At 44.8% G+C, this 19,393-nt stretch overlaps 1 protein-coding gene across 1 annotated transcript in view; it reads left to right on the forward strand.

The window, feature by feature from the left end:
* TEX14 (testis expressed 14, intercellular bridge forming factor) overlaps window positions 1–19,393 on the forward strand; it is a 188,419-nt gene that overhangs the window by 69,958 nt on the left and 99,068 nt on the right. The window contains exons 2-6 of the mRNA XM_040422282.1: window positions 7,369–7,450; window positions 10,246–10,376; window positions 15,221–15,322; window positions 17,516–17,639; window positions 19,058–19,236. Coding sequence (XP_040278216.1) covers window positions 7,369–7,450; window positions 10,246–10,376; window positions 15,221–15,322; window positions 17,516–17,639; window positions 19,058–19,236 — 618 coding nt within the window. The remainder of the gene's footprint in view (window positions 1–7,368; window positions 7,451–10,245; window positions 10,377–15,220; window positions 15,323–17,515; window positions 17,640–19,057; window positions 19,237–19,393) is intronic.

Below are 19,393 nucleotides of genomic sequence, written 5' to 3' on the forward strand. Positions count from 1 at the left end.
CCATTGTGACACGTGCAGTGTTCCATCCATTATTCCTGGATGATGCTGGTCCATTGTGACACGTGCAGTGTTCCATCCATTATTCCTGGATGATGCTGGTCCATTGTGACACGTGCAGTGTTCCATCCATTATTCCTGGATGATGCTGGTCCATTGTGACACGTGCAGTGTTCCATCCATTATTCCTGGATGATGCTGGTCCATTGTGACACGTGCAGTGTTCCATCCATTATTCCTGGATGATGCTGGTCCATTGTGACACGTGCAGTGTTCCATCCATTATTCCTGGATGATGCTGGTCCATTGTGACACGTGCAGTGTTCCATCCATTATTCCTGGATGATGCTGGTCCATTGTGACACGTGCAGTGTTCCATCCATTATTCCTGGATGATGCTGGTCCATTGTGACACGTGCAGTGTTCCATCCATTATTCCTGGATGATGCTGGTCCATTGTGACACGTGCAGTGTTCCATCCATTATTCCTGGATGATGCTGGTCCATTGTGACACGTGCAGTGTTCCATCCATTATTCCTGGATGATGCTGGTCCATTGTGACACGCTGCAGTGTTCCATCCATTATTCCTGGATGATGCTGGTCCATTGTGACACGTGCAGTGTTCCATCCATTATTCCTGGATGATGCTGGTCCATTGTGACACGTGCAGTGTTCCATCCATTATTCCTGGATGATGCTGGTCCATTGTGACACGCGCAGTGTTCCATCCATTATTCCTGGATGATGCTGGTCCATTGTGACACGAGCAGTGTTCCATCCATTATTCCTGGATGATGCTGGTCCATTGTGACACGTGCAGTGTTCCATCCATTATTCCTGGATGATGCTGGTCCATTGTGACACGTGCAGTGTTCCATCCATTATTCCTGGATGATGCTGGTCCATTGTGACACGTGCAGTGTTCCATCCATTATCCTTGATGATGCTGGTCCATTGTGACACGCGCAGTGTTCCATCCATTATTCCTGGATGATGCTGGTCCATTGTGACACGTGCAGTGTTCCATCCATTATTCCTGGATGATGCTGGTCCATTGTGACACGTGCAGTGTTCCATCCATTATTCCTGGATGATGCTGGTCCATTGTGACACGTGCAGTGTTCCATCCATTATTCCTGGATGATGCTGGTCCATTGTGACACGCGCAGTGTTCCATCCATTATTCCTGGATGATGCTGGTCCATTGTGACACGTGCAGTGTTCCATCCATTATTCCTGGATGATGCTGGTCCATTGTGACACGCGCAGTGTTCCATCCATTATTCCTGGATGATGCTGGTCCATTGTGACACGCGCAGTGTTCCATCCATTATTCCTGGATGATGCTGGTCCATTGTGACACGTGCAGTGTTCCATCCATTATTCCTGGATGATGCTGGTCCATTGTGACACGTGCAGTGTTCCATCCATTATTCCTGGATGATGCTGGTCCATTGTGACACGTGCAGTGTTCCATCCATTATCCTGGATGATGCTGGTCCATTGTGACACGTGCAGTGTTCCATCCATTATTCCTGGATGATGCTGGTCCATTGTGACACGTGCAGTGTTCCATCCATTATTCCTGGATGATGCTGGTCCATTGTGACACGTGCAGTGTTCCATCCATTATTCCTGGATGATGCTGGTCCATTGTGACACGTGCAGTGTTCCATCCATTATTCCTGGATGATGCTGGTCCATTGTGACACGCGCAGTGTTCCATCCATTATTCCTGGATGATGCTGGTCCATTGTGACACGTGCAGTGTTCCATCCATTATTCCTGGATGATGCTGGTCCATTGTGACACGTGCAGTGTTCCATCCATTATTCCTGGATGATGCTGGTCCATTGTGACACGCGCAGTGTTCCATCCATTATTCCTGGATGATGCTGGTCCATTGTGACACGTGCAGTGTTCCATCCATTATTCCTGGATGATGCTGGTCCATTGTGACACGCGCAGTGTTCCATCCATTATTCCTGGATGATGCTGGTCCATTGTGACACGTGCAGTGTTCCATCCATTATTCCTGGATGATGCTGGTCCATTGTGACACGTGCAGTGTTCCATCCATTATTCCTGGATGATGCTGGTCCATTGTGACACGTGCAGTGTTCCATCCATTATCCTGGATGATGCTGGTCCATTGTGACACGTGCAGTGTTCCATCCATTATTCCTGGATGATGCTGGTCCATTGTGACACGCGCAGTGTTCCATCCATTATTCCTGGATGATGCTGGTCCATTGTGACACGTGCAGTGTTCCATCCATTATTCCTGGATGATGCTGGTCCATTGTGACACGTGCAGTGTTCCATCCATTATTCCTGGATGATGCTGGTCCATTGTGACACGCGCAGTGTTCCATCCATTATTCCTGGATGATGCTGGTCCATTGTGACACGTGCAGTGTTCCATCCATTATTCCTGGATGATGCTGGTCCATTGTGACACGTGCAGTGTTCCATCCATTATTCCTGGATGATGCTGGTCCATTGTGACACGTGCAGTGTTCCATCCATTATTCCTGGATGATGCTGGTCCATTGTGACACGTGCAGTGTTCCATCCATTATTCCTGGATGATGCTGGTCCATTGTGACACGTGCAGTGTTCCATCCATTATCCATTGATGATGCTGGTCCATTGTGACACGTGCAGTGTTCCATCCATTATTCCTGGATGATGCTGGTCCATTGTGACACGTGCAGTGTTCCATCCATTATTCCTGGATGATGCTGGTCCATTGTGACACGTGCAGTGTTCCATCCATTATTCCTGGATGATGCTGGTCCATTGTGACACGTGCAGTGTTCCATCCATTATTCCTGGATGATGCTGGTCCATTGTGACACGCGCAGTGTTCCATCCATTATTCCTGGATGATGCTGGTCCATTGTGACACGTGCAGTGTTCCATCCATTATTCCTGGATGATGCTGGTCCATTGTGACACGCGCAGTGTTCCATCCATTATTCCTGGATGATGCTGGTCCATTGTGACACGCGCAGTGTTCCATCCATTATTCCTGGATGATGCTGGTCCATTGTGACACGTGCAGTGTTCCATCCATTATTCCTGGATGATGCTGGTCCATTGTGACACGTGCAGTGTTCCATCCATTATTCCTGGATGATGCTGGTCCATTGTGACACGTGCAGTGTTCCATCCATTATTCCTGGATGATGCTGGTCCATTGTGACACGTGCAGTGTTCCATCCATTATTCCTGGATGATGCTGGTCCATTGTGACACGTGCAGTGTTCCATCCATTATTCCTGGATGATGCTGGTCCATTGTGACACGTGCAGTGTTCCATCCATTATTCCTGGATGATGCTGGTCCATTGTGACACGTGCAGTGTTCCATCCATTATTCCTGGATGATGCTGGTCCATTGTGACACGTGCAGTGTTCCATCCATTATTCCTGGATGATGCTGGTCCATTGTGACACGTGCAGTGTTCCATCCATTATTCCTGGATGATGCTGGTCCATTGTGACACGTGCAGTGTTCCATCCATTATTCCTGGATGATGCTGGTCCATTGTGACACGTGCAGTGTTCCATCCATTATTCCTGGATGATGCTGGTCCATTGTGACACGTGCAGTGTTCCATCCATTATTCCTGGATGATGCTGGTCCATTGTGACACGTGCAGTGTTCCATCCATTATTCCTGGATGATGCTGGTCCATTGTGACACGTGCAGTGTTCCATCCATTATTCCTGGATGATGCTGGTCCATTGTGACACGTGCAGTGTTCCATCTATTATTCTCGATGATGCTGGTCCATTGTGACACGTGCAGTGTTCCATCCATTATTCCTGGATGATGCTGGTCCATTGTGACACGTGCAGTGTTCCATCCATTATTCCTGGATGATGCTGGTCCATTGTGACACGCGCAGTGTTCCATCCATTATTCCTGGATGATGCTGGTCCATTGTGACACGCGCAGTGTTCCATCCATTATTCCTGGATGATGCTGGTCCATTGTGACACGTGCAGTGTTCCATCCATTATTCCTGGATGATGCTGGTCCATTGTGACACGTGCAGTGTTCCATCCATTATTCCTGGATGATGCTGGTCCATTGTGACACGTGCAGTGTTCCATCCATTATTCCTGGATGATGCTGGTCCATTGTGACACGTGCAGTGTTCCATCCATTATTCCTGGATGATGCTGGTCCATTGTGACACGTGCAGTGTTCCATCCATTATTCCTGGATGATGCTGGTCCATTGTGACACGTGCAGTGTTCCATCCATTATTCCTGGATGATGCTGGTCCATTGTGACACGCGCAGTGTTCCATCCATTATTCCTGGATGATGCTGGTCCATTGTGACACGCGCAGTGTTCCATCCATTATTCCTGGATGATGCTGGTCCATTGTGACACGTGCAGTGTTCCATCCATTATTCCTGGATGATGCTGGTCCATTGTGACACGTGCAGTGTTCCATCCATTATTCCTGGATGATGCTGGTCCATTGTGACACGTGCAGTGTTCCATCCATTATTCCTGGATGATGCTGGTCCATTGTGACACGCGCAGTGTTCCATCCATTATTCCTGGATGATGCTGGTCCATTGTGACACGCGCAGTGTTCCATCCATTATTCCTGGATGATGCTGGTCCATTGTGACACGCGCAGTGTTCCATCCATTATTCCTGGATGATGCTGGTCCATTGTGACACGCGCAGTGTTCCATCCATTATTCCTGGATGATGCTGGTCCATTGTGACACGCGCAGTGTTCCATCCATTATTCCTGGATGATGCTGGTCCATTGTGACACGCGCAGTGTTCCATCCATTATTCCTGGATGATGCTGGTCCATTGTGACACGCGCAGTGTTCCATCCATTATTCCTGGATGATGCTGGTCCATTGTGACACGTGCAGTGTTCCATCCATTATTCCTGGATGATGCTGGTCCATTGTGACACGTGCAGTGTTCCATCCATTATTCCTGGATGATGCTGGTCTATTGTGACACGTATAGTGATCCATCCATTATCCCTTGATGATGCTGGTCCATTGTGACACGTGCAGTGTTCCATCCATTATCCCTGGATGATGCTAGTACATTGTGACTCGCACAGTGTTCCATCCATTATTCCTGGATGATGCTGGTCCATTGTGACACGTGCAGTGTTCCATCCATCCTTCTTGGTGGACGCTGGCTCATTGTGGATAAGAGATTGTCGATATGGAATCGAGCTCTGCTTCCTCTTCAAACAACTGATCGGCTGAAGTGCCATGTGTCGGACCCCCGCCGATCTTATATTGATGACCTGTTGTGAGGATATGTCATCAATATTAACGGCTGGACGCACACTTTAATTTTTATTAGCAATTTTTAAAACGGATAAATCAATGTGTGTAATAAAACAAAATACTAAAATTGTGTTCCAAAATATCTCAACTCGTTCCGCATTTAAAGGGGTTTTCCGAGAGTATAATACTGATGACCTGTCCACTGCTACACGCGGGACGCCAAGGAGCACCTTCCACCCAGCGATATCTGGGAACAGTTGCCATTTAGAACTGGACAGATAAGTGTACCACGCTGACATACTTACTTACCACAGTGATTCAGTACTGTTATGCATTTAGCAGTGCACAGATCGTCAACCTATGCTGGGGGTTCATTACTAGCATGGATCTGCTACATTGCAAACTAAATTGACACTTTGACTCATGGTGTTGTATATGTAACCTTATATGTGGTGTTTTCACTATACTTGGATTTGAGTCACAGCAGTTTATGTATCCCTACAACGGCTGTGATTGAGTGACACAGGATTGCTCTTGATTCATCATCCGGATTGTGACATATAACCGGATGATGGCTGGTATGTAGTCGGGGTCTACATAGGACTCAGGACTATTAACTAGATACCATCCTGTATCACGTGTTTTGGTTGGAAGAGGCATCCTCATACTAGGGAGCCTCTTATATTTAATTTTGTCCCCTGATGAATCAGACATCACTGAGGAAACGCGTCGGGACACTGTACTTTTCTGATTAATACATCTGTACGTGTATAGACCAGGATCTGGGACCCCTCACAGCGGGACTACCGAATAACCGGGATTCTAATCTCCACGTCCCTTTTTTCCAACTTTAGTGCCCACACCCGGTAGAGAATTTACTTATTACAGGACCATATATTCTGTCTATCGGGCCAAGCTGGGCAGTCCATCTTTAGGGAGGGCGAATGCAGGGATATATACATTAGACAGTGGTGTGATCTAGATAGAATAGGGACATCCAGGGTATAGTCCCAGCAGTGTGTCCCTCTGTCTTGGTACCCCTGTACCCTTCACCTGATCTGTTTTATATGCTATCCCTGTGTATAGATCCTTCCCGTCTCCGTCCATTTTTTCAGGAGACTAGTGTAACCAGTGGTTACTGATATTTTCTTTTTTTGAGTGTTTATACTTTAGGGCCTATCTTTTTATGATTGACATTAATTAAATGTTAAGTTTTAAATCAAATGAAATGAGCTACCCATAACCTGTTAAAATTTTCTCTATCCTCTGGATAGGTCATCAGTATCTGATTGGTAGGGGTCTAACACGCAGGACCCCCGACGATCAGTTGTTTAAATAGCACCGTGGTCTTCACATCTTTCCCTAGGCCAGTGACAACATTTTCTTGAGCTCAGCCCCATTCAAGCGAATGGAGCTGAGCATGATGCCAAGCACAACTGCTATACAATGTATCGCTCTGTGCTTGATAAGCGTGGAGAAGGCAGTGGCGTTCTCAAACAGCTGATCGCCAGGGGTCCCGGGACTCCCGCCGATGAGATACTGATGACCTATCCTGAGCTCAGGTCATCAGTATCAGAATCTTGGAAAGCGCTTTTAAATATTTTCTGTCATGTAGTGGCCAAATAGCCCTTGTTAAGTACTTGCAGGAATCAGCCTCACCTTTCCATTTTTTGTACAGGTACTATTCATGCTGTTCTACTTTACCCATCTCACCAAAAGGCTAGCTAATGTTATATAAAAGATCCTACGCATTTCTAAATACTCATTTATCATAAGGGGGTTACGTGGTAATCAAGATAATGAAGCCACTAAGGCTAGACTTTAGAATCCACATAGGCACCCCTGACCCAAGTAGAAGTCAGAAGTTACAGTGCTATTCTATAACTGGTAACACACAAAGGCCCTTGTGAGTGAACTACTCTCCAAGTCAGGATCTCATTATCTTGATTTCCTAACAACTAATGCTCCATTCAAACGTCCGGACGTGTGAATGGGACCTAAGGTCTTTTTCTAAAGCAGAAACATGCATTGCCTGTAGACGCTAACAGAAGTTTTTATGTTTTATTCCATTCATTCAGAAATACTAACAGATCCATCTTAAAACCGATTAAATGTGAGAGTTTTTCAGTAAAGAAAGTATGCAGCTTTGGCTACGGACAGGTATGGTCATGAATGGGCAGCGTGTGTATATTTTATCCATTAGCATTGAGAACATGCTGTAGGGACAACCCATTTAAAGGGAGTCTCTCCAAATATGACCATTATAGACTACTCAGATCAGGTTCTCCATTACTTTCCCCAGATTACTATGGTACCTTTCATATTGCAGTCCATCGCCGATTTGCTCCAAAAAAGACTTTTATACCATATGGTAATTAGGTTCTGAAGCTGCCCAGGGGCGGCGTTCATGCGGCCGGTGCCCAGGCTCTTCTGTGCTTTGCTTACCAAACCCCTTCTCTTTCACCCGTCTGGCCCGCCCTTGTTTAATCTGATTTCCTCCCCCTCTCTGTCTGAAATCTCTTGCCTCCGCCGGCTGGATCGGGTTGCGCAGGCTGACGCTTGCGCATTGAAAGTCCCTGTTTCTCTGCCCATAATGGGTAATGCAGTGCGCACGTGCCGAGAATGTGTGGAGCGGCGAGGACCCAGGATTTCAGACAGAGATGAGGAAGTAATCAGATTAAACAATGGGCGGGCCAGAGGGGTGAAAGAGGAGGGGTTTGGTAAGCAAAGCGCTGAGTGGCCCTGGCATCGGCCGCATGAATGCCGCCACTGGGCACCTTCAGAATCGAATTACTATATGGTATAAAAGTCTTTTTTAGAGCAAATCGGCAATGGACTGCAATATGAAAGGTACCATAGTAATCTGGGGAAAGTAATGGAGAACCTGATCTGAGTGGTCTATAATGGTCATATTTGGTGAAAGACTCCCTTTAAAGTAACTTGCTTGTAATATCATGCCTTTATCAAATTATCAGTGCACATAAAACCATGTTGCAATGTGGCTGATTAGTTATCTCTGGGATTATTGTATGACTACCAACAACACAGGCTCCCTCTCACTTGGTCAAAGTGGCAAATGATCAGCCAAGTCTGTGTCAGTCATGCCATACATGTAGTTTTGGCTGAAATCTGCTGTTGGCCATTGTGATTGATGTTAATGATGGTCGGCCAAAAATGGGCACCTTTTATATGCTTTAGGAGTTGCTGTCTTGGTTCTGTAAGGCAACACCTCATAAGGGTTGGATTGACTGGAAAAAGATTTAGCCTCTCTGGATAAATGGTCCAAACAATGGAAACTGTAGTTCAATGTTTCCAGATGTAAAATAATTCACTTGGGGAGAAGGAACCCAGAGTCTGAGTATCACATTAGTAGCTCTGTGTTACCCAAGAAAATGATCTAGGGGTCCTGATATCAGACAGTTTCAAGCAGGTCGGATGCTTGGCTGTATAACTAGAGGTATATCTAAATGTAGAAGGAAGGGAGAGATTGGATGCCGCTGTATAGAGCACTAGTGAGACCACATCTGGAATACTGTATGCAGCTGCAAAAAGATATAAATAAAATGTTACAGGTGCAAAAACGGGCTACAAAAGTAGTGGAGGGTCTGAAGCATAAAACATATCAGGAGACACTTAAAGAACCTAATCTGTATAGCTTTGAAAAAGAAGGAAAAGGGGCAATATAATAGAAACCTTTCAGTGTGTTAAAGGCAAAAATCAAGTCGAGACAGGAAGTGTTTTAAAGGGAACCTGTCACCATAAAAATGCTAAATAATCCCCAAGCACCATGTTATAGAGCAGGAGAAGCTGAGTAGATTAATCACAGTCATAGAGGGTAGCCTGTCAATCACTGATAGGACCGCCTCCTTGACTTCAAAGACCAGAATGAGCAGGAATATAAATGAATGAAATACAAGTTATACGGATTATTTACCCATAAAGCTTTATATCAATCTGCTGAGCTCCTCCTGCTCCATAACATAAGGCTTGCAGCTCAGATGCCACGTTCTAAGTGACAGGTTCCCTTTAATAAAAAAACAAATTCAACACAAGAACAAGTGGGCACAATCTAAAATTAGATCCGAACTAGGGCTGAGCAAATCGGGTTCGGATTGCTGTATCGGAACCCAATTGTTTTAAAAACGACCTTAAGAATACTGGCTCCATCTTACTGTAAAATGTATGGCCTCCATGGAGGTCTTTCTGAAGTTTCAGCAAATATCACGAGACTCACTTCGTCTCACCTCTATCACATGTCACTTCATGTCTTCGCATAAATCACTGTATCAAAATACAAAACTGAACTCGGCTTCATTAATGAGGCAGGGATTCTTCGGAAAGACCTCCGTGGAGGCCATACATTTTACAGTAGGATGGAGACGATATTGTTAACAAAGTTTTCGAACGAATTGGGTTCGGATAGAGCTAGCCTAATCAGAACCCATATCAGGAAATATTTTTAAACCGAAAGAGTAGTTCAGGCTTAGAACAAACTCCCATCAGATGTGGTTGGGAATCCACAGGAAGTGAATTTAAACATGTCTGGGATGAACACACGCCTATCCTAAAATGGGTAATAATATAAGGCAGACTAGATGGACCATGTGGTCTTTTTCTGCTTTTAATCTTCTATGTTTCTTTTTATCCTTGCGAATTTGGCACATGTGCTTTACAAGACTCGGATCTATTATTTGCTTGCTTTACGTCTTTTTAAAAATGATATTTGTGGCGCACGGTTGTGACAGATTAGACCACAACTCCAAACTAATAACTGTGACCAAGAGGAAATGAATGTAAGGTCTAGTCATGAGCTCCTAGAAGCCTTACAAACACTGCGTGATTTGCACCATTTTCAAATTCGTATCAACCCCAAAATACTTTTGACACTTTTTTTTTTTTTTTTTTTTTTTTAACTCATGCTCCAATTTTATTAATGACAATATTTTTTCTTTCAGTTTCGTGTACAGGATAATGGTCAAGCTGGATTTTTGTTAACTTTCCCTTTAATTGAGGAAAAATGGCTTGTACGGGAAGAATGCAAGCCCACATTCTCCTATGCTTCTGGACCATTTATGACAATGACAAAGTAAGGCCTTTATATAATCAATATTAATAACCATCACGTTCATTCAAATACATGTTCATACACTGCTCAAAAAAATAAAGGGAACACAAAAATAACATCCTAGATCTGAATTAATTAAATATTCTTCTGAAATATTCTTCTTTACATAGTTGAATGTGCTGACAACAAAATCACACAAAAATAAAAAAATGGAAATCAAATTTTTCAACCCATGGAGGTCTGGATTTGGAGTCACCCTCAAAATTAAAGTGGAAAAACACACTACAGGCTGATCCAACTTTGATGTAATGTCCTTAAAACAAGTCAAAATGAGGCTCAGTAGTGTGTGTGGCCTCCACGTGCCTGTATGACCTCCCTACAACGCCTGTGCATGCTCCTGATGAGGTGGCGGACGGTCTCCTGAGGGATCTCCTCCCAGACCTGGACTAAAGCATCTGCCAACTCCTGGACAGTCTGTGGTGCAACGTGACGTTGGTGGATAGAGCGAGACATGATGTCCCAGATGTGCTCAATTGGATTCAGGTCTGGGGAACGGGCGGGCCAGTCCATAGCATCAATGCCTTCGTCTTGCAGGAACTGCTGACACTCTAGCCACATGAGGTCTAGCATTGTCTTGCATTAGGAGGAACCCAGGGCCAACCGCACCAGCATATGGTCTCACAAGGGGTCAGAGGATCTCATCTCGGTACCTAATGGCAGTCAGGCTACCTCTGGCGAGCACATGGAGGGCTGTGCGGCCCTCCAAAGAAATGCCACCCCACACCATTACTGACCCAATGCCAAACCGGTCATGCTGGAGGATGTTGCAGGCAGCAGAACCTTCTCCACGGCGTCTCCAGACTCTGTCACGTCTGTCACATGTGCTCACTGTGAACCTGCTTTCATCTGTGAAGAGCACAGGGCGCCAGTGGCGAACTTGCCAATCTTGGTGTTCTCTGGCAAATGCCAAACGTCCTGCATGGTGTTGGGCTGTAAGCACAACCCCCAGCTGTGGACGTCGGGCCCTCATATCACCCTCATGGAGTTTGTTTCTGACTGTTTGAGCAGACACATGCACATTTGTGGCCTGCTGGAGGTCATTTTGCAGGGCTCTGGCAGTGCTCCTCCTGTTCCTCCTTGCACAAAGGCGGAGGTAGCGGTCCTGCTGCTGGGTTGTTGCCCTCCTACGTCCTCCTCCACGTCTCCCGATGTACTGGCCTGTCTCCTGGTAGCGCCTCCATGCTCTGGACACTACGCTGACAGACACAGCAAACCTTCTTGCCACAGCTCGCATTGATGTGCCATCCTGGATAAGCTGCACTACCTGAGCCACTTGTGTGGGTTGTAGACTCCGTCTCATGCTACCACTAGAGTGAAAGCACCGGCAGCATTCAAAAGTGACCAAAACATCAGCCAGGAAGCATAGGAACTGAGAAGTGGTCTGTGATCACCACCTGCAGAACCACTCCTTTATTGAGGGTGTCTTGCTAATTGCCTATAATTTCCACCTGTTGTCTATCCCATTTGCACAACAGCATGTGAAATTGATTGTCACTCAGTGTTGCTTCCTAAGTGGACAGTTTGATTTCACAGAAGTGTGATTGACTTGGAGTTACATTGTGTTGCTTAAGTGTTCCCTTTATTTTTTTGAGCAGTATACATTATCTTCCACACTTTTTTTTTTTTTTTTGTCTATTCTGAGGGCAGCCCTTTCATCCCCTGATATCATCAGTCTTCTCCTTTTAGTGCAGCCAGGCTGGGTGACTATATCAGCTAATGGTCTTTGTGCAGCTGCTCCACATACATAGAAGCCCGGTCCTGGGCCTCACAGCAAATAAAGCTCCAAATTTTTCTATATAATTTTTAAAGAATTTATCTGGTTGCTGGTTTTGGCCCCTTTATGGTTGCATTAATTTTTATATATGTGATTGACTGGTTGTATATTCACCTAGCGTCAGTGCATCTTCCATTAATATGTAGTTACAGTTATTAAAAATCATGATGACACTAGGGCTGCAACGATTAATCGATGTTATCGATAATATTCAATAACGGGATTCGTTGTCAACGAATCGCGTTATCAAATAATCGGCCGATTTCCTTGCTATGCGGGCGGTCAGGCGCTATACCTGCGGGTCCTTGAACTTTAAATCAGTAAGTGACGTTACGCCGCTCTGCCTGTTACTGGAGCTTCATTGTAAGGTAATAAAGATGCAGTGATTTAAAGTAAAAGGTACTGCCGATTAAGGAATACTGCTGTGAGTGGCGGGGCCGGGGCTGTTATGGGAGGGGGATCTGTGGATGGCACTGTTATGGGAAGGGGGATCTGTGCACTGTTATGGGAGGGCGATCTGTGAATGGCACTGTTATGGAGGGGATCTGTGTATGGCACTGTTATGGGGAGGGGGATCTGTGGATGACACTGTGTTGGAGAGGGGGATCTGTGGATGAAACGGAGATGCTATATAGTGTCATCCATAGATCCCCCCATAGCATGGTTATCCACAGGTCCCCCTCCCCATAACAGTGCCATCCACAGATCCCCCTCCCATAACAGTGCCATCCACAGATCCCCCTCCCCATAACAGTGCCATCCACAGATCCCCCTCCCATAACAGTGCCATCCACAGATCCCCCTCCCATAACAGTTCCATCCACAGATCGCCCTCCCATAACAGTGCCATCTACAGATCCCCCTCCCCATAACAGTGCCATCCACAGATCCCCCTCCCCATAACAGTGCCATCCACAGATCCCCCTCCCCATAACAGTGCCATCCACAGATCCCCCTCCCCATAACAGTGCTATCCACAGATCCCCCTCCCTATAACAGTGCCATCCACAGATCCCCCTCCCCATAACAGTGCCATCCACAGATCCCCCTCCCCATAAGTGTCATCCACAGAGCCCCCTCCCCATAACAGTGTCATCCACAGATCCCCCTCCCCATAACAGTGCCATCCACAGATCCCCCTCCCCATAACAGTGCACAGATCCCCCTCCCCATAACAGTGCACTGATCCCCCTCCCCATAACAGAGCCATCCACAGATCTCCCTCCCATAACAGTGCCATCCACAGATCCCCTCCATAACAGTGCCATCCACAGATCCCCTCCATAACAGTGCCATCCACAGATCCCCTCCATAACAGTGCCATTCACAGATCCCCTCCATAACAGTGCCATCCACAGATCCCCTCCATAACAGTGCCATCCACAGATACCCTCCATAACAGTGCCATCCACAGATAACCTCCATAACAGTGCCATCCACAGATACCCTCCATAACAGTGCCATCCACAGATAACCTCCATAACAGTGCCATCCACAGATAACCTCCATAACAGTGCCATCCACAGATACCCTCCATAACAGTGCCATCCACAGATAACCTCCATAACAGTGCCATCCACAGATTCCCCCATAACAGTGCCATCCACAGATCCCCTCCATAACAGTGCCATCCACAGATCCTCCATAACAGTGCCATCCACAGAACCCCTCCATAACAGTGCCATCCACAGAACCCCTCCATAACAGTGCCATCCACAGATCCTCCATAACAGTGTCATCCACAATTTGTTTTAATATGGCCTTTGAACATAATTTTTCAAGTAAAATCATATAAACCCCTTTTTTTTGTCATTTTGGTGTTTTTTTCCTGATTAATCGATGAAATTTTCGATTATTCAAATAATCGCTAGCTGCAGCCCTAGATGACACCATGGTGGCCACCTCATTGGTCAAATGCCAACTGCTGTACATGGGAACTCTTGCTCAGGTACAAAATTTGATGCAGGACTATAGTAAGAGACTATGCTTAAAGGGGTTGTCCTGTTTCAGAAGGAAACCAGACAGCACATGCAATTTGCCTGCAGTAAAGAATAGACTGTTACTTACCTAACAGATCTTTGCGCCATCACTCAAGTTCTCCTGGCATGGCTCTTTTTACCCGGTTACAGCAGTGATGTCACAGCAACAATGTGACCACTGCAGCTGCTGAGGCCAATGATTGGCTTCAGCAGTCACATGTTATCAACATGATCTGACTGCTGCAGCGGGGTAAACAGAGACCTGCTGGGAGAACAGGGGCACCAGCGTGGGAATTGTCAGGTAAGTAATAATTTATTCTTTATTGCAGGTGGATTGCATGTGTTGCTCAGTTTCCTCCTGAAACTAGACAACTCCTTTAAGCATTCTACTTGTCCGCTGAAATTGGAATATATGACATTGTGTAATAGGCTTATAGAGAAGGACTACTGTCCCATTTCAATGCAGTTTACAAAAAACGAAAAAAATAAATGAACGATGACATGTGACAAATTAGCTATAAAATGTGTTACTTATTTTGTCACCAGATTAGAAAAATGACAAGAAAAATAAATGTGGTCACCAAGGAGATGTAGTTCGAATCATAATTATTAAGAACACTAGGAGAAATGGCACACATGTTGGTCGTAAATCTATTTTATGGGAGCATTTTATTTCCTGGCAGTCACAGAGTTCAGAATGTGTTACATTTATTAAGAGGCGCTCCAACTAACTCTTTGGTCACTTTATCTGCCAAGCATCGTAGCTGCAGCCGCTGAATGGGTGTATAGTGACCAAAACATGGCACCTACTCAGAGTCAAAATTTTATAAACTCACCCTGAAAAAGGCAAAGCCTCATACAGCTGCATCTAGCAAAAAATGAAGTTATCTCCAGAATGCAAAGAGGCAAAATTACTTATGTCAACATTGGCGTGGACCTCAAGTTGTTGCTTATGTGTCATATCCCATCCTGAGTGCTTTGTGGTTTAGTTCATCAAAGTTACCTTATCAACCATTGTATATGTCTATGAAAATCCTTGTCAATTCTTCCAGTTTGCTGTGGGGAAGCACAGAAGTTACAGTTAAGGGGTTAAGTGACTTGGCTCAAAACAAGTGCTTGTCTGATCTTCTAATAGCGGAAGAGGAGAAGATGAGGTAAGTGATCCTTTCTATTTGTTTCCTTTTTTCTGTTCTTTCCAGTTACAAGTAAGTCCTTATGGCAGCTACTAAGACAAGTGTCTTTGCTATATTATCCATTTCAGGAGCGCGTCTTCATTCTTTCATCCATTGCTAATTCATGCTGGACACTCCACTGCAATTTGTAGGAAGAATTAGGCTTTCCAGGCAAGGTCTATCTCTGAGGCTTCCATTCCAACTTTGAGGCCATTCATCTCCGAGCAGAGTCAGAGGCTTCCAGTGGGTACGGAAGCCTAGGAGACACCTTGTGACTCCTACTGTGCTGATTAGTACCAAGAGGGGCACATAACTGTAAGGAACTACACTGGAATGAGACTTGTCTTAGTAAGTGCCACAACATAATAAAGGTTGCTGGTAACTGGAAGTACCATTTGACGAGAGTGCTTCATATTGTGTTTTAAAGGGACAATTTCCCTTTAAAATGATGTTATATTCTTTATATTAAACTTTGTATTATGCCATTCAGCCTAATAGTAAAAGGCAGGGCCTTGTAGGTGTACTTAGATGGCAGACCTGTAGACCCCATGAATGTACGTGGCGCGTGCAAGAAGGTAGAGGGACCAGTGATGGGGTGACAGAGGGAACCCCTTTCCTCATTTTAATCACTTATATGCTATGATTCCACTGCAACAGAATGACAGCACCAATGCCAGATATTACCATATTTTTCGCGCTATAAGATGCACTTTTTCCTCCCCAAAGTGGGGGGAAATGTCAGTTCGTCTTATGGGGCGAATACTAATGAGTGCTTCCATTATGGAAGTACTCATTAGTACAGCAGGAACGGGAAGTGGTGAATGCAGCGTTTCCAGGGGTTCTGTACCGCTCCCTGGTCCTCGGCCACTCACTGTGCGCCAGGTCACAGCACAACGCGTGGCAGGCTGAACTAGTGTAGATGTGAGGAGCAGCGGCGGTGTCCGGAGGAGGAGAGGTAAGTTAATTGTTTTTGTCTGCTCTGAGGTCTTCTTGGGGGTCATTCACAACGGGCTCTGATCTGATGTCTGCTTGGGGGTCATTCACATTGGTGCTCTGATCTGAGGTTTGCTTGGGGGGGGGGGGGGTTATTCACATTGGGGGTCTGATCTGAGGTCTGCTTGGGGGGGTCTGAATGGAGGGGTTCTTATTCACATTGGGGCTGTGATCTGAGGTCTTATTGGGGTCTTATGAACATTGGGGTTCTGAGCTGAGGTCTGATTAACATTGGGGGTCTGATTGGGGCTCTAAACTGAGGTCTGATTAACATTGGGGGTCTGATTGGGGCTTTGAGCTGAGGCCTGATGAAAAATATTTTTTCCTATCATCCTCCTCTAAAATATAGGTGGGTCTTATAGGGTGAAAAAATACGGTAACTTACTATGACAAACCTCACGCAGCCTTTGAACAGTCAGTTAATTTTTTAAGGCATGCAGTTACTAAAATATAATCTGTGTATGTGTAGGTAAATGGGGAATTTATGAAGAAATATCAAACCCATACCAGTTATGAGCTGGTGTAGATTGGAGGTATAATTTATGAGAGCGTGGTAGAAATTTCCACTTGCACAAATTAGCATTTTTTGCACCTATTCAGATGATAAATTCCAACCCCAGTGTTTTAGCCAATGCCAATATCTGGAAGGTTCTGATTAAATGGGCAACACAAAGGTACTCTCTAAACAAGTAGATGATACGATTGTTAGAAAGAAGCAGCCAGTGGTTACAAGAAAGGTCTAAAACTCCCCTGAAATACAGTTCATTGCGTAGAAGAACTGCAGACCAAATTTGCAGTAAACGCTATATAAACTTTAATTTGCCAAGCCAGTAGATTTCATCTGCAATCCCTCTAAACAATTCTGTACGTTGATGCCAAGGTCTGAGTCTGTGGGCACCAGTGGATCTCTTTTGAAGACATCCTATGAAAATGATGCAGTCTTGCTTATTTCTCCATTTATTTAAAAATGTTGTTAAAGAAGAGTTTCTTATTCAAACTGAAAGTATGATCAGAGAGTCCATCTTCTTGGTACTAAGAAAGATATGCCTATCACAGACCAGTATGGCATATTGTTAGCGGACAATGCAATTTTAAAATTGGGTTCAGTTCAGCAAATTTTTTATGGCTTTGGGAATAGTGTGAATTGTGCTAATGAGGTTTCTGCATTCTTTTGCTTGACAGTTACCTACGACATCCTCTTATTCTGCAGCTGTTGGCACTGTCTACATCGACTTCTCTGGAGAGGAAACAACTGGTGTTTGAGCGGGTCACATTTGGCTCCTTTTACAGCATTTTACATGACAGGGTAACTTCAAGAAATGTGTAATCTGTATGCCAATGTGGTGAATACTGGTAGAGTGGCCTTTGTTTTAACTCCAATCTATAGATGATCAAATGAAGTACCGGTAATCAACAGATGTGTCTCCTTCTCCCAGATGTCTTCTTCTCTGCTCTGCAGACTTCTGGGATGAGATTTAGAAGAACTGTCCAGTTTGAACGATGTAGGTCCTCCATCAGCAGTTGATCGCTTCCGAAAACCACTGATTCATTATAGATGTTTGCTACATATAAAAAAGTGGAGCATTATAAAAGTGCCTGAACCTAGAAGAGCCTTAGAAGGGTAGTTTAGCTCACCTTCCTGCTCCTTAAAGGAGTTGTACAACCCATATTTCAGATTTAAATGATATCTGGAATGTGTGTACCCTCAAACAAGAAAGCCACTCACCTTTTCTGAGCAACTCTGTTTCAGTCCCATCCCCGCTGATTCCAGTCCACCATTGGACCAGAAGTGTGATGTTGCATCCACTGTCATATGCACTGCCACAGCTGCTCGCTGACCTCAGTGGTCATGTGCCTCTGCAGCCGAGCACATGATGACAGACGAAATGTCACACTTCTGGGCCACATGGGATCAAAGGCAGTGGGGATGGGGTCGTCCGCTCTTGAAGAGATGAGTGGCTTTTTTTTTTTTTTTGTGTACCCACATTTTGGCCATAATTTAATGTTGGGGTAGGGGTTGGACAACCCTTTTAAAGGGTTATCATTAGCTCACAGGATATGTCATCAGTGTCTTATAGATGAAAGTCGCGCCTCTGGAATCCATAGCATTCTCTAGAACAGGAGGGCATAACCCATCCCACCTCACACCATCATCACATTCAGGCAGTGAGAGGTGGCTGGATTTATGGAAACAAGCTCACTGTGCTATATTGTTTTTTCTAACGCCCCTAGAACTTAATAGAAGCTACAGAAGTACAGCAAGCTATGCTGTTTCCACATCTCAAAACGGACATTTATGACATATCCTGTGGATAGGATAGGTTCTAGGAGCAGAATACAGTTTTAATTTCAACTGTAGATAATCATCATAATAATATGGCAAAAACATCTGTGCTGTGTATTAGCATTTTGTTTATTCATTTTACTGACTTTACATACATCAAGCTGTCCCCGATGGGGCTCAGAATCTAAGTTCTCTATCAGTATGTCTTTGGAGTGTGGGAGAAAACCCACGCAAACACGAGGAGAACATACAAACTCCATGCAGATGTTGGCTTGGGTCAGATTCAGACCTAGGACCCCAAGCTAACCACTGATCCACAGTGCACCTAGCATACTTGTTGACAGCGTACTAGCACAAATGCATTATTCTGCACAACTTCTTCTGTAAATTAACTGGTACAAATCCATACTGTTTATCTTGATATTTTCTGAACTTTTCAGCGCTCAGAATATCCAATATTGCACTTGGGAACGATAGTTCACATACTTCTTCAGGTGATTGAGGCTCTTGTGTTTCTTCACTGGCGTGGGTTCATCCATCGCTCTTTTTCTTCACATGCCATTCAGATTGTAGCAGCGGGCAGAGCCAAAATAAGTAACTTTGAATACATGATAGAAAGGTAAAGAATATTATTATTATTTTTTTATTATAGTGTAGTGTTATTATTTCTTTGGCATATATAGCTATGAAGTCTGTCTTAGCTTTGCTTATATCTTAGCTGTTTTGTGCTTTTATTTCCCGTTTGGCTTATTCATGCCTGATTTCAGTTTATGTTT

This window comes from Bufo bufo, chromosome 3 (assembly GCF_905171765.1).
Source record: "Bufo bufo chromosome 3, aBufBuf1.1, whole genome shotgun sequence".
NCBI lineage: Eukaryota > Metazoa > Chordata > Amphibia > Anura > Bufonidae > Bufo > Bufo bufo.